The sequence below is a fragment of the Arachis hypogaea genome, chromosome 12 (assembly GCF_003086295.3).
Source record: "Arachis hypogaea cultivar Tifrunner chromosome 12, arahy.Tifrunner.gnm2.J5K5, whole genome shotgun sequence".
In the NCBI taxonomy this organism is placed as follows: Eukaryota; Viridiplantae; Streptophyta; class Magnoliopsida; order Fabales; family Fabaceae; genus Arachis; species Arachis hypogaea.
In genome coordinates this window covers 13,786,922-13,803,252 of record NC_092047.1, presented here as the reverse complement: position 1 = coordinate 13,803,252, position 16,331 = coordinate 13,786,922, and the positions used below count along the sequence as shown (strand labels likewise).

Here is a 16,331-nt window from a genome sequence, read left to right as displayed (position 1 = left end):
ATGGGGCTTAAAAAGATTGGCTTTCACAAAGTTTAATGATAATTCAAATCTAAAAAGATTCAAGAGCACTGATGTATTTGCATATTTTAAGGATCATTCATGCCAACAAAAAAGAAAGTTCCTAAAAAAGGGAACTTTAGACTCAAGCAAAAAGATCGATTCCCCAAAACCTGGTTGGTTGGTTAGTTCTATATTTCTTGTCCATACTTTCCATGAGCTCCATGTCCTTTTTAGATAGCTCAAAATCAAACACCTGGATATTCTCTTGCAATCTTTCCAATTTCAATGATTTAGGAATGACAACAGTGTTCCTTTGAATTCCCCAACGACGAAGAATTTGTGCAGCAGTCTTAGTGTATTTTTCAGCCAGACCCTGAAAGTCATACAAGTTAATTTGTTAATTCGGTTTCCAAAATTCTTTCAACTATAATAACAAAACAACTAATTCTTGTCTCATAAGGTGAGTTTTGCTAAATAGATTAAACAATGCTTTCATGTCCTATTGTAAATAAATCGGTCAAGTTCGCTTCTTAGAGATCCAACGAATGGTTTAGAATAAATGATGCCAAGCTTTTGGTGTTTGAAAACTAGAATTGATAACTTACCTTTAGAAATTTGTGATCTAAACATCAAATTGTACCAAACCATTCTATATTAGCCGCAGCACCTCCAAGAGGAGTATGGGCTGTGACACAAACCCCATGCTTCTGGCAAAACTTGACGAGCGAATCACGCTGGAAGTATGGGTGGGTTTCAATCTGATTCATAGCAGGCTTGATCTTGGAATATGCTAAACAATCTCTGGTAAAAAAGATATCATAGTTGCTGCAAGAAAAACTCTTCATGTTCTATTTTGGATGAATAGACTGATCAATTTCTCTAGTAAATTGCTTCTAGAAATATCAAAGAATTAACCAAGCAACCAAGAACAGTGAAGATTGTTTTGTAGGACTAATTTTACCTGATTCCAATGCTACGAACCAAGAGCATGGAAACAAGATCTTCCATAGCATGCCAAGTAATTTCCAGGGATATAGTGGTATCTATCTCCAACACCCCGTCGTCACCCAAAGCATTATCAGTCATACCAACACCTGCTTGCATGTTAAATATCACACACATGAATTAGATGGCACAAATCTTCTTACAATCTCAAACAACATAATCTGAATGAATATATTATTAGAGTTATAAATAGCTATTAAGTTAATTAATCACATGTAGAGTGATGTACAGTTAGTCAGTGCTGTCAAGTTAGTTAGGAAATTAGTTTTCAATTTTCTGACTCAGCACCATTCGGTTACTGAGTGTTGCTTCATGTTCATGTATATATAATGTACTCTTCAGCTGAACAACATTGATTCCCTTCTTCATTTCACACTTCTAACATACATTTATAGAGACATGCCAGATGAAACATTTCCTTTTCAGATAAGTTTGTCCGTCGCCATTAAAATAAATAAAGAAAAAATTGATAAGGAAATGTTCAACAATCAACTTTTTTCTTTGCGTGGTGTAAATTATAATTTTAATTTTGCTCTGGGACGTGACACATAGGCCCCGCAGTTTTGACTTGTATTGCTTTCCCTAGCACTATGGGGCCTGGTTTCTGTATAATTCTAACAATAATAACCGCGCATCAACTACTAAAACTATCGTGATGGCTCGAAAAATGAAAAAAGAATTAAAAATTATAAAATGGATTCTTATCCATCTTATCAAATCAAAAGAAGAGCCAAGCTTGGGCCATGTAATAATAGCCTTCACCATCCATGTTCTTCTGAAAATGAGATCTTACTTTGTCTCTTAAATCTGCTCTCTTAATTGTTAGAATCTCAAGTAGGGTAGCCTAGAACGAAAAGATTTTCATATTTTGAATAGTTAATGAATTAATAGGTTAAATTTACTTTTATTTATATATTAAATATTTGTAATAATAATACAATAACAAAATTTTATTGATTGGATAGAATTAGTTAGATAAATAAACATACAGTAAGTACTTGAGTGAATGGATAAGATGAGATAAGATGAGGAGGAGACGAATAACAAATGTAGTCAACAGTGAGATTTCCAGCAAAAAAAGTAGAGATGATACTTGCAAGATACTCCATCACTCAAGTTAAAAGAATTAGAAAGGTACAAGGATTAGGATTAAGTGTATTATATCTGAGGGAACCGTAAGCTCTCCATTATGTAGTACCAGAGGTGATGTATTGAAAAAGTGTAACACTATTTATATTGATCGCATCTTTCTATATTTCGTGAGATCCTTTGCTCGTTGAAGGTGTGCTCTCTCTCCTTGTGGGTTTCAGCTCGTGTGAGTGTGCAGACCTGGATGAGATTGGTCAATCCTGGGTTAAGCCCAGATTTGCGTGAAATGGGTGGGACCGCCTATAACAATAAACAAAATTATCGTATTTATTATGGAGTTAAATTATAAAGTAGTCTCTAAGATTTACAAATTGCATCGATTTGGTCTTGGATTTACCAATTGCATTGTTTACATTTTTGACATTGTAAAAAATGCACCTAGTTGGTCCCTCGCCCTATTTTCAACCATTTAACTTTGCTGTCGGCATTGACATGGCAAATGAGTGTCACATTGTACACATAAAACGATGTCGTATAGATTCTGGTGCTAAAACGCCCTTGGAACGACGTCATTTGACAAATTTAGTGAGTTAAAAGTTTAAAACCCCAAAGTTTGGGATCACTTCATCATCTTCCTCTGAAGTTAAACACTCAACATATAAAGTCCTATATAAATGTTGTCTAGGGTTTGAAGGGTGAAACTATTTGGCAAGGTGGAGTTCGCTCGCACTCTGAGCTCCGTGCACTCTGAAGAAAGGAGAAATGTTCTTTGTGAAACCCAGTTTTACGGAGGTAAGGATGTAGTGGAAAATATTTTTTTATGCTTTTCTTCTACATCATCAGCCCAGAGGAAAAAGCCACACCATATTTTTTCCCCTAATCTATATGAACTAGGGTTAGAAGTTATGAACTTTCAAATACTTAGCAACTATTCCTAAGCAAAAACTCACATTGTAATTGAGAAAACCGAAGAATGACTTATTTGAGTTAGTATCTGTTTTAGACCACCGAAGCACGGGACGGCAGTTGCATCCACAACGCTCTTGCACCCGTGAACCTCTACTCCGACTTGGAGTTCTCGATGTTGATCACATAGAGAGCTTTCTTGACCCTGACTTGCACTCCCAATCATGACTCTATTTTCAGTTTTAAACAAAAAATAATAAAGAAGAGGAAGAAAAACATTGGTGAACAAAGAGAAAAAGAAGAAAAAGAACGTTGGTGAACAAAGAGAAGAAGAAAAATGATATAGAAGTGCGGTTAAAATTAGGGTTAAAAATAGGTAGAGAGACCACATTAGGTCAAATAGTTTTAATTGCCAGCTCAACTGTTCGTTACATACTCCAGCATGGCATGTCAGTGCCATGTTATTGCTGGTGGCGACAATGTTAAATGGCCGAAAATAAGGTGAAGGACCAACTAGGTGTATTTTTTACAATCTCAAAGATATACACAATGGAATTGGTAAGTCAATGACTAAATTAGTGCAATTTGTAAATCTCATGAATATTTTAAGGTTTAACTCATCTATTATGCATCATGATACTACTTATACATAAATTTTGTTTAATTATATTGTGTATAATGGTCTTGTGTCATCACAATCTTTCTTCACTTATCTATTATCATTTATTTTATCTATTTTTTTATTAGATATTCTGCCATTTTTTTATATATTCAAGCCATTGGGACGAAAATATACCATTTTTTTAATAATAAATGAGATTTATATAACACGTGTAATAATAAAATTAGTAAAAATGATAAATATTTAGTTATATATATGTATGTATGAAAAAAGATATACAAAAATAAAATTAGAATTAGGTAATGATGTCAAATTTTGTTTTTTGGTATTGTAATTTCTATATTTTCTTTTAAGCAACATTAATTGAACCTATTTGTTGGGTCTTGGAGTGCGATAAACCCAAAGACCCAAAAGGAAAAACATATAAACAAAGATAAAAATCACACCGTCTGCACTTAATAACCAATAAAAAAACCCAAGTGAGTTAATGACAAAAAAAAAGAACATAAGTGAGTCTAATTACGAATACAACATCCTATAGACTTCCTACAATATGTACCCAAGACTTATATAAAATATCGTATAAGAACTTGAGAAGTATTAAAATCACACCTATTAACTCTATAATACCCATAATACAAATAGACTTTTAACCCATCAATGAAATAATACTATATAAATTAAAATAAATGTTTGAAAGTGTTAAAAATTAGTTTTTAAATTAAAATTTACTTTGTATAAAATTGGTTTTTCTTTTAACTAATTTTTAAAAGAAAAATCAATTTTAAAATAAATCAATTTTTAAAAAGTAACCAATTTTTGTATAATTTTTTTTTATATAAAAATCAAATTAAAGTTGATTTTAAATCGATTAAAGTTGATTTTTGAATTAACCTTAGCTATGTACACCCGCTAACTCCCCTTTTTCTCATACCTAAGTTGGTAGCACAGTAGAATCAGGGAAGCTACAATCAAATTGGAGCATGCGACCAGCATTAGAAATTGTCCGTATTATCCACAATGAAAGCAAAAATGAATAGCATGAGCACGCATAAGCCGAGTTGAAGACTTTTTACGATCTGAGGCAGAGGTCTTCGTTACGTGGTGAGAAGCTGTAAAGGAAGACCTTCCAAGACAGGAATGATGAGGATAAGGGCCACCTTCCATGCCGATCACTGCATTCATTGATTCAGAGGCTTGGAGAGGGACACGTAATTTTGGGATGCAGATCGGGTTGGAGAGCTTGGAGTTTTTTGGGTCTGGGCCAGGTTATTTGTCTGGTCCGTGACCAAAAAGACAAAGTTGCTAGTTCGGTAGTTCCCACAGCTTACTCCTCATATCTTCCTTAACCTGACCCTAATGCTTTCATTTTATGTACCTCATCTTAGTCATCTACCTAGTACTCAAAATAACTATGTTTCTCTATTGAAGGTTCCATCATCATCATCTTATAGTAATGGAGTTGGAGATGCATACGATCCTTGCTCAATTGCTGAGACTAGCATGGATCGTTGGTACACTTCCCATTCTCATCGCTTCAATTCAAATTCCCAGACTCAACTTCCTCCATACAATCTTGTTGGGTTTTGCTAGAAGGGGAAAAATCATGCATTCATCTTCCCTGGTAAATATATCACTTTCACTCTCCTATATACCCTTTTCATTTTTATTACTTTTATCATTGTCATTGTATAAATTTTTTGCCTTTTACTGAAATGGATGTGAATATATGATCCATTTGATAATGGGGTGCTTGAAAGTTTGAAATTTTGCAATATATTTGATTTGACTTTGCAGAAATTCACGCTCCCTCAAAGATTCTTCTTGCACTTTTATATTGTTGCATCAATATGGACAACGTTCTTGCTTGATACAACTTGGTGTTATGCATACACAATGGTGCCATCGGTTAGGGAATCATCTGCATACTCTACCATTACAAGCTACTTGATTGGAGGCTCAGTTTTGAGAACTGGTTCAACTACAATGCTTCAGAGGCATGCTATTTGGCAAGCTGTTTTTCTTCTTTTGTTAATGGAAGCTCAAGTGTTGAGACGCCTATTTGAAACCATATATGTATTTAAATATAGCCCCTCTACCTGCATGCACATCCATGATTATCTCACTGGAATGTTGTAAGTTTATTTCATCATCTTTCAAATTTACCTTCCTTGAACTTCCTTACTCTTTTTTATTAGAATAATTTTGACTATTATATATTCCTATTGTCATGTGTGTGTGAAAGGCCTATTTCCTTGTTATTAATCTTAAATCATAGGCATTTCTCTAATAATCTTTGTTCTTATTGAATTACTTTTATTTGATTTCTTTTCTACATGCTACGAAATACATTTATTTATGCAGCTATTGTCATTATAATAGATAAGATTCAATTGTTCAGCTGCTATGCGTTTGTTATATCATAGTGTATAAATTGCCTTAAACTTTTTGGGGATGGGTATGACAATGTTCTAGTTGGCAAAAAGCTTTGTAGTTTACTAGTTTATGAATGAGACAACATGGAATTTAGATTTATGCTCCATGGAGACATTTTTTTGGAAGGTTTAGACTGGAAACATTGTGCACCGAACAAAAAGAAAAACCGAAACAGAAGAGAAACGCTAAGAGAAGTAAGGGAAAAGCAAGCAGAACCCTGCAATTTTGAATGGCTAATTCCATATATATGTAACTACTCCTAGGTAGATTTGAAGTGCTGCACGTTGATTTGAAATCTAAATCTAGTTTCAAGAATGAAGAGTCTTATGATCTGTTTCTTATATGAATAATGAATTCTGCATTTTCTTTTACTGTGCTTGTTATTTATCACTCACTGGTTGGATACATGCAAACACTAAAATGGGAATAATTGATTTGTTTGTTTTTATGAAGCTAGCTTCTACCTAGCAGCACCAATGTCGCTGTGTGCTGATTGCGCCTTCGATGTGTTGTACTTCCTAGTAAATCTAGTCACCAAGTTCATCGTCGTAGGCAAGGATCATATGCCACCAGTGGAGGTAGAACTTTGGCAAGTTGTAAATCCTCTTGTCAGACTTGGATGGAAGCATTGGATTGGTGCGACTGTTTTTTTCTGGGGTTGGATTCACCAACAAAGATGCCATAAGATTCTTGTATGTAGCATCCACTTGAAATTTTTGACATTGAAATCTTAACAGTCTTCCAATTTCCTATCATGTATTTGTCTGAATTTAATAATTTTGCTAGGGTTCGCTTCGAGATTCAAGACAAGCAGAGGAATATGCAATTCCTCACGGTGATTGGTTTGAAATTGTTTCCTCTCCACATTATCTCTCTGAAATGGTAACACTCCCCCCTCCCACCCTCCTTCCTCCTTTCTTTCCCATATTTGTTTTGCTTGTGCTATTATGTGACTCATGATGTTAAATATGGCTAATGTTTGACAATAATGAAGGTTATATACGGCAGTTTTGTTGTTGCCATTGGAGGATTCGATCTAACCATATGGCTACTACTTGTTTTTGTGGTAATACATAAATTGTAGATTAGCAAGATTTTCTAATTCTTTAAGGAAAAAAATGTTTAGTTGATTTTCTTTTTCTTTGACATGTTTCTTTCAATTGGTTCAGCTGGCAAATCTGTCATTTGCAGCAGTGAAAACACATAGATGGTATCATCAGAAATTTGAAGATTATCCAAGAAGTCGGTTTGCTGTTTTACCATATATTCTCTGAGATAATGAGACAAATAGACAATGCTTTTCATATTAGATTTAAGAAAAGCACTACGTTAATTCTCATAGATGTGCCTGTTCGTATGAACTTATTTAGTTTATAGAAAAAAGGCTTGTATTTAATATACTGAGATTTCTACACACGAAATTCATTAAAATTTTTTTTTCAAAGATAACATTTTCAAAAAGGTGTAAAGTAATCAAATGGATAAACAAATCTAATAGGGCTTAAAAAGATTGGCTTTCACAAAGTTTAATGATAATTCAAATCTAAAAAGATTCAAGAGCACTGATGTATTTGCATATTTTAAGGATCATACATGCCAACAAAAAAGAAAGTTCCTAAAAAAGGGAACTTTAGACTCAAGCAAAAAGATCGATTCCCCAAAACCTAGCTGGTTGGTTAGTTCTATATTTCTTGTCCATACTTTCGATGAGCTCCATGTCTTCTTTAGATAGCTCAAAATCAAACACCTAGATATTCTCTTTCAATCTTTCCAATTTCAATGATTTAGGAATGACAACAATGTTCCTTTGAATTCCCCAACGACGAGCAATTTGTGCAGCAGTCTTAGTGTATTTTTCAGCCAGACCCTGAAAGTCACACAAGTTAATTCGTTAATTCGGTTTCCAAAATCCTTTCAACTATAATAACAAAACAAATAATTCTTGTCTCATAAGGTGAGTTTTGCTAAATAGATTAAACAATGCTTTCATGTCCTATTGTAAATAAATCAGTCAAGTTCGCTTCTTAGAGATCCAACGAGTAGTTTGGAATAAATGATGCCAAGCTTTTGGTGTTTGGAACCTAGAATTGATAACTTACCTTTAGAACTTTGTGATCTAAACATCAAACTGTACCAAACCATTCTATATTAGCCGCAACACCTCCAAGAGGAGTATGGGCTGTGACACAAACCCCATGCTTCTGGCAAAACTTGACGAGCGAATCACGCTGGAAGTATGGGTGGGTGTCAATCTAATTCACAGCATGCTTGATCTTGGAATATGCTAAACAATCTCTGGTAAAAAAGATATCATAGTTGCTGCAAGAAAAACTCTTCATCATGTTCTATTTTGTATGAATAGACTGATCAATTTCTCTAGTAAATTGCTTCTAGAAATATCAAAGAATTAACCAAGCAACCAAGAACAGTGAAGATTGTTTTGCAGGACTAATTTTACCTGTTTCCAATGCTACGAACCAAGCCCATCGAAACAAGATCTTCCGTAGCACGCCAGGTAGTTTCCAGGGATATAGTGGTATCTATGTCTAACACCCCATCGTCACCCAAAGCACTATCAGTTGTACCAACACCTGCATGCATGTTAAATATCACACACATGAATTAGATGGCACAAATCTTATTACAATCTCAGACAACATAATCTGAATGAATATATTATTAGAGTTGTAAATAGCTATTAAATTAATTAATCACATGTAGAGTGATGTACAGTTAGTCAGTGCTGTCAAGTTAGTTAGGAAATTAGTTTTCAATTTTCTGCTTCTACTGACTCAGCACCATTCAGTTACTGAGTGTTGCTTCATGTATATGTATATATACTGTACTCTGCAGCTGAACAACATTGATTCCCTTCTTCATTTCACACTTCTAATATACATTTATAGAGACATGCCAGATGAAACATTTCCTTATCAGATAAGTTTGCCCGTCGCCATTAAAATAAATAAAGAAAAAATTTGATAAAGAAATGTTCAAAAATCAACTTTTTCTATAAACAAAATTAGTTCACACTAAAAGGCACATCTATGAGAATTAACGAAGTGGTTTACTTCAATGTATGATGAAAAAGCATTGTCTATTTGTCTCATTCTCTCAGAGAATATATAGTATAACAGCAAAGCGACAACTTGGATATATATAGCATTGTCTATTTTTCTCATTGTCTATTTGTCTCGTTATCTCAGAGAATATATAGTATACCACCTATGTGTTTCCACTGCTGCAAATGATAGATTTTCCAGCTGAACCAATTGAAAGAAACATGGCAAAGAAAAAAAATCAACTAAACATTTTTTCTCTTAAAGAATTAGAAAATCTTGCTAATCTACAATTTATGTTTTACCACAAAAACAAGTAGTAGCAATATGGTTAGATCGGATCCTCCAGTGGCAACAACAAATCTACCGTATATAACCTTTATTATTGTCAAACATTAGCCATATTCAACATCATGGGTCACATAATAGCATAAGAAAAACAGACATGGGAGAGAAAGGAGGAAGGATGGTGGGAAGGGGGAGTGTTACTGTTTCAGAGAGATAATGTGGAGAGGAAACAATTTCAAACCAATCACCTTGAGGAATTGCAAATTCCTCTGCATGTCTTGAATCTTGAAGCAAACCCTAGCAAAATTATTAAATTCAGACAAACAAATAATAGGAAATTGAAAGACTGTTAAGATTTCAATGTCAAAAGTTTCAAGTGGATGCTACATACAAGAATCTTATGACATCTTTGTTGATGAATCCAACCCCAGAAAAAATAGCCGCGCCAATCCAATACCTCCATCCAAGTCTAACGAGAGGATTTAAAACTTGCTAAAGTTCTACCTCCACTGGGGGCATATAATCCTTGCCTACGAAGATGAACTTGGTGACTAGAATTACTAGGAAGTAATACACATCTAAGGCACAATCAGCACACAGCGACATTGGTGCTGCTAGGTAGAAGCTAGCTTCGTAAAAATAAAAACAAATCAATCATTCCCATTTTAATGTTTGCTTGTGTCCAACCAGTGTGTGAAATAACAAGCATAATAAAAGAAAACGCAGAATTCATTATTCATCTAAGAAACAGATCATAAGACTCTTCATCTTTGAAATTAGATTAAGATTTCAAATCAACGTGCAGCACTTCAAATCTACCTAGGAGTAGTTACATATATATGGAATTAGCCATTCACAACTGTAGGGTTCTGCTTGCTTTTTCCATACTTCTCTTAGAGTTTCTCTTCTATTTCGACTTTTAGTTCGGTGTACAAGGTTTCCAGTCCAAACCTTCCAAAAAAATGTCTCCATGGAGCATAAATCCGAATTCCATGTTGTCTCATTCATAAACTAGTAAACTACAAAATTTTTTGCCAACTAGAACATTGTCATACCTATCCCCAAAAAGTTTAAGCCAATTTATACACTATGATATAGCAAACGCATAGCAGTTGAACAACAATTTAATCTTATCTATTTAAATGACAATAGCTATCATATATAAATGTATTTTGTAGCCTATAGAAAAGAAATCAAATCAAAGTAATTCAATAAGAACAAGGATTATCGGAGTAATGCACTATGATTTCAGATTAATAACAAGCAAATAGGCCTTTCACTCACACATCACCACATTAGGAATATAAAATAGTCAAAATTATTATAATAAAAAAGAGAAAGGGAGTTCAAGGGAGGTAAATTAGAAAGATTATGAAATAAACTTACAACATTCCAGTGAGATAACCAAGGATGTGCATGCGGGCAGAGGGGCTATATTTAAATACATATATGATTTCAAATAGTCTTCTCAGCACTTGAGCTTCGATTAACAAAAGAAGAAAAATAGCTTACCAAACAGCATGCCTCTAAAGGATTGTAGTTGAACCAGTTCTTAGAACTGAGCCTCCAATCAAGTAGCTTGTAATGGTACAGTATGCAGATGATTCCCTAACCGGTGGCACTATTGTGTATGCATAAAACCAAGTTGTAACAAGCAAGAACGTTGTCCATATTGATGCAACAATATAGAAGTGCAAGAAGAAGCTCTAAAGGAGCGTGAATTTTTGCTAAATCAAATCAAATATATTGCAAAGTTTTAAACTTTCTAGCACCCCATTATTAGATGGATGATATATTCACATCCTTGTCAGTAAAAGGCAAGAAATTTATATAATGACAATGATAAAAGTAATAAAAATGAAAAGGGTATATAGTAGAGTGAAAGTGATATATTTACCTGGAAAGATGAGTGTATATTTTTTCCCCTTCTAGAAAAACCCAACAAGATTGTATGGAGGAAGTTGAGTCTGGAAATTGGGATTGAAGCGATGAGAATGGAAAGTGTACCAGCGATCCATGCTAGTCTCTACAATTGAGCAAGGACCATATGCATCTCCAACTCCATTGCTACAAGATGATGATGATGATGGAACCTTCAACAGAAAAACATAGTTATTTTTGTGAATACTAGGTAGATGAGGTACATAAAATGAAAGCGTTAGGAACAAGTTAAGGAAGATATGAGGAGTAAGCGGTGGGAACGACCGAACTAGTAACTTTATCTTTTCGGTCACATAACCGGATAAATAACCTTGCCCATCCTCAAAAAACTCTGAGCCCTCCAACCCGACCTGGATACCAAAATTACGTTTTCCTCTCCAATCCTCTGAATCAATGGACGTAGTGATCGGCATGGAAGGTGGCCCTCATCCTCATCGTTCCTATCTTGGAAGGACTTCCCTTACAGCTTCTCACCACGCTGCGAAGACCTCTGCCTCAGAACGCAAAATGTCTTCAAATCGGCTTATGCGTGCTCATGCTATTCATTCTTGCTTTCATTGTGGATAATATGCACAATTTCTAATGCTGGTTTCATGCTCTAATTTGATTGTAGCTTCCCTAATTCTATTGTGCTACCAACTTAGGTATGAGAAAAAAAGGGAGTAACTAGGGGTGTACATGGCTAAGGTTAATTCAAAAACAAAGTTTAATCGGTTTAAAACCAACTTTAATTTGGTTATTAAAATGAAGTTTTATATTTTTATCATTTTAATATTAACCGATTAAAGTTATTTTTTGAATTAAACTTAGCCATGTACCCACGCTAGTTACTCCCCTTTTCTCAGACCTAAGTTGGTAGCGCAGCAGAATTAGGGAAGCTACAATCAAATTGGAGCATGCGACTAGCATTAGAAATTATGCGTATTATTCACAATGAAAGCAAGAACGAATAGCATGAGCATGCTAAGTCGAGTTTAAGACTTTATGCGATCTGCGGCAGAGGTCTTCGCTGCGTGGTGAGAAGCTGTAAGGGAAGACCTTCCAGGACAGGAACGATGAGGATGAAGGCCACCTTCCATGCCAATAATTGCATCCATTGATTCAGAAGATTGGAGAGGGAAACTTAATTTTGGGATCCAGGTCGGGTTGGAGAGCTTGGAGTTTTTTAGGTCTGGGCTTGGTTATTTGCCCGGATCTGTGACCAAAAAGATAAAATTGCTAGTTCGGTAGTTTCCACCGCTTACTCCTCGTATCTTCCTTAACCTGCCCGCTTTCATTCTATGTACCTCATCTACCTAGTACTCACATAAATAACTATGTTTCTCTGTTGAAGGTTCCATCATCATCATCTTATAGTAATGGTGTTGGAGATGAATACAATCCATGCTCAATTGCAGAGACAAGCATGGATTGCTGGTACACTTTCCATTCTCATCGCTTCAATCCCAATTTCCAGACTCAACTTCCTCCAAACAATCTTGTTGGATTTTGCTAGAAGGGGAAAAATCATGCATTCATTTTTTCAGGTAAATATATCACTTTCACTCTATTATATACCCTTTTCATTTTTATTACTTTTATCATTGTCGTTGTATAAATTTCTTGCCTTTTACCGAAATGGATGTGAATATATGATCCATCTAATATTGGGATGCTTGAAAGTTTGAAGCTTTGCAATATATTTGATTTGACTTTGCAGAAATTCACGCTCCTTTAGAGATTCTTCCTGCACTTCTACATTGTTGCATCAATACGGACAACGTTCTTGCTTGTTACAACTTGGTGTTATGCATACACCATGGTACCATCAGGTAGGGAATCATCGGCATACTCTACCATTACAAGCTACTTGATCGGAGGCTCAGTTCTGAGAACTGGTTCAACTACAATGCTTCAGAGCCATGCTGTTGGCAAGCTATTTTGCTTCTTTTGTTAATGGAAGTTCAAGTGTTGAGACGCCTATTTGAAACCATCTCTGTGTTTAAATATATCCCCTCTGCCCGCATGCACATCCTTGGTTATCTCACGGGAATGTTGTAAGTTTATTTCATAATCTTTCTAATTTACCTCCCTTGAACTCCCTTTCTCTTTTTTATTAGAATAATTTTGACTATTATATATTCCTAATGTGGTGATGTGTGTGTGAAAGGCCTATTTGCTTGTTATTAATCTGAAATCATAGTACATTACTCTGATAATCTTTGTTCTTATTGAATTACATTGATTTGATTTACTTTTTACAGGCTACAATACACATTTATTTATAACAGCTATTGTCATTTTAATAGATAAGATTCCATTGTTGTTCAGCTGCTATGCGTTTGCTATATCATAGTGTATAAATTGCATTAAACTTTTTGGGCATGGGTATGACAATGTTCTAGTTGGCAAAAAGTTTTGTAGTTTACTAGTTTATGAATGAGACAACATGGAATTCAGATTTTGCTCCATGGAGACATTTTTTTGGAATGATTGGACTGGAAACCTTGTGCACCGAACTAAAAGAAAAACCGAAACAGAAGAGAAACGCTAAGAGAAGTATGGGAAAAGCAAGCAGAACCCTACAGTTGTGAATGGCTAATTCCATTTATATGTAACTACTCATAGGTAGATTTGAGGTGCTGAACGTTGATTTGAAATCTTAATCTAGTTTCACGGATGAAGAGTCTTATAATCATTTCTTAGTTGAATAATGAATTCTACATTTTCTTTTACTATGCTTGTTATTTATCACTCATTGGTTAGACACAAGCAAACACTAAAATGGGAATGATTGATTTGTTTGTTTTTACGAAGCTAGCTTCTACCTAGTAGCACCAATGTCGCTGTGTACTGATTGCGCCTTAGATGTGTTTTACTTCCTAGAAATTCTATTCACCAAGTTCATCATCGTAGGCAAGGATCATATGCCACCAGTGGAGGTAGAACTTTGGCAAGTTGTAAATCCTCTCGTCAGACTTGGATGGAGGCATTGGATTGGCGCGGCTGTTCTTTTCTTGGGTTGGATTCATCAACAAAGATGCCATAAGATTCTTGTATGTAGCATCCACTTGAAACTTTTGACATTGAAATCTTAACCGTCTTTCAATTTTTTGTCGTGTGTTTGTCTGAATTTAATAATTTTGCTAGGGTTCGCTTCGGGATCCAAGACAAGCAGAGGAATATGCAATTCCTCACGATGCATTGGTTTGAAATTGTTTCCTCTCTACATTATCTCTCTGAAATGGTAACACTCCCCCCCTCCCACCATCCTTCCTCCTTTCTCTCCTATATATGTTTTCCTTATGGCCATCATGTGACCATGATGTTGAATATGGCTTAGGTTTGGCTAACTAACCTGACACAACTGACTAACTGTACATCACTCTGCATGTGATTAATTAACTTAACAGTTATTTACAACTCTAGTAATATATTCATTCAGATTATGTTGTTTGAGATTGTAAGAAGATTTGTGCCATCTAATTCATGTGTGTGATATTTAACATGTATGCAGCTGTTGGTACAACTGATAGTGCTTTGGGTGACGATGGGGTGTTGGAGATAGATACCCCTATATACCTGGAAACTACCTGGCGTGCTACGGAAGATCTTGTTTTGATGGGCTTGGTTCGTAGCATTGGAATCAGGTAAAATTAGTCTTGCAAAACAATCTTCACTGTTATTGGTTGCTTGGTTAATTCTTTGATATTTCTAGAAGCAATTTACTAGAGAAATTGATCATTCTATTCATGCAAAATAGAACATGATGAAGAGTTTTTCTTGCAGCAACTATGATATCTTTCTTACCAGAGATTGTTTAGCATATTCCAAGTTAAAGCCTGTTGTGAATCAGATTGAAACCCACCCATACTTCCAGCGTGATTTGCTCATCAAGTTTTGCCGAAGCATGGGGTTTGTGTCACAGCCCATACTCCTCTTGGAGGTGCTGCGGCTAATTCAGAATGGTTTGGTACAGTTTCATGTTTAGATGACCAAGTTCTAAAGGTAAGTTATCAATTCTAGTTTCCAAACACCAAAATCCTAGCATCATTTATTCAAAACTACTCGTTGGATCTCTAAGAAGTGAACTTGACCGATTTATTTACAATAGGACATGAAAGCATTGTTTAATCTATTTAGCGAAACTCACCTTATGAGATAAGAATAAGTTGTTTTGTTATTATAGTTGAAAGGATTTTGGAAACCGAATTAACAAATTAACTTGTGTGACTTTTAGGATCTGGCTGAAAAATACAAAAACACTGCTGCACAAATTTCTCTTAGTTGGGGCATTCAAAGGAACACTGTTGTCATTCCTAAATCATCAAAATTGGAAAGATTGAAAGAGAATATCCAGGTGTTTTATTTTGAGCTATCTAAAGAGGACATGGAGCTCATCGGAAGTATGGTCAAGAAATATAGGACTAACCAACCATCCAGGTTTTAGGGAATCGATATTTTTGCTTGAGTCTACGGTTCCCTTTTTTAGGATATTTTTCTTTTTGTTGGCATGTATGATCTTTAAAATATGCAAATACATCAGGGTTCTTGAATTTTTTTAGATTTGAATTATCATTAAACTTTGTGAAAGCCAATCTTTTTAAGCCCCATTAGATTTGCTTATCTAAACTATGCTTGGTGATGACTAAAAAATCACTTGAGGCAATAGGTGCCCTAAATAAGAATCCAGAAAAATTTATTGCTCAACTTGTTTATCCTTTTGTTTACTTTACACCTTTCTAGAAATGTTAACTTTGAAAAAAATTTATAAATGAATTTCGTGTGTAGAAATTCCAGTATATTAAATACAAGCCATTTTCTATAAACTAAATAAGTTCATATGAACAGGCACATCTATCGGAATTAACGAAGTGCTTTACTTCAATCTAACCCGAAAAGCATTGTCTATTTGTCTCATTATCTCAGATAATATATGGTATAACAACAAACCAACTACTTGGATAATCTTTAAATTTCTGATGATACCACCTATGTGTTTCTAC

General features: G+C 34.8%; 1 protein-coding gene and 3 pseudogenes across 1 annotated transcript; 2 read left to right on the top strand and 2 right to left on the bottom strand.

Moving 5' to 3' along the window:
- Positions 1 to 21: 21 nt before the first annotated feature.
- On the bottom strand, positions 22 to 1,259 carry LOC112726935 (NADP-dependent D-sorbitol-6-phosphate dehydrogenase-like; annotated as a pseudogene).
- A 3,298-nt stretch (positions 1,260 to 4,557) lies between these two features.
- Positions 4,558 to 7,472, top strand: LOC112729143 (polyprenal reductase 2-like). Its single transcript, XM_025779495.2, has 7 exons — positions 4,558 to 4,935; positions 5,054 to 5,246; positions 5,420 to 5,757; positions 6,516 to 6,750; positions 6,845 to 6,940; positions 7,053 to 7,124; positions 7,228 to 7,472. Exons 2-7 carry the CDS (start codon positions 5,079 to 5,081, stop codon positions 7,330 to 7,332), a joined length of 1,014 nt encoding a protein of 337 aa, XP_025635280.1. The 5' UTR covers positions 4,558 to 4,935; positions 5,054 to 5,078; the 3' UTR covers positions 7,333 to 7,472.
- Positions 7,473 to 7,558: 86 nt separating this feature from the next.
- On the bottom strand, positions 7,559 to 12,310 carry LOC112729723 (NADP-dependent D-sorbitol-6-phosphate dehydrogenase-like; annotated as a pseudogene).
- An 834-nt stretch (positions 12,311 to 13,144) lies between these two features.
- Positions 13,145 to 16,035, top strand: LOC112729719 (NADP-dependent D-sorbitol-6-phosphate dehydrogenase-like; annotated as a pseudogene).
- The last annotated feature ends 296 nt before the right edge of the window (positions 16,036 to 16,331 follow it).

Coding starts and splice junctions, on each gene's coding strand:
- LOC112729143 (XM_025779495.2), top strand. CDS start 5,079: ATGGAGTTGGAGATGCATACGATCCTTGCTCAATTGCTGAGACTAGCA. Junction 5,758..6,515: donor GATTATCTCACTGGAATGTT/GTAAGTTTATTT, acceptor TTATGAAGCTAG/CTTCTACCTAGCAGCACCAA. Junction 6,751..6,844: donor AAAGATGCCATAAGATTCTT/GTATGTAGCATC, acceptor TAATTTTGCTAG/GGTTCGCTTCGAGATTCAAG.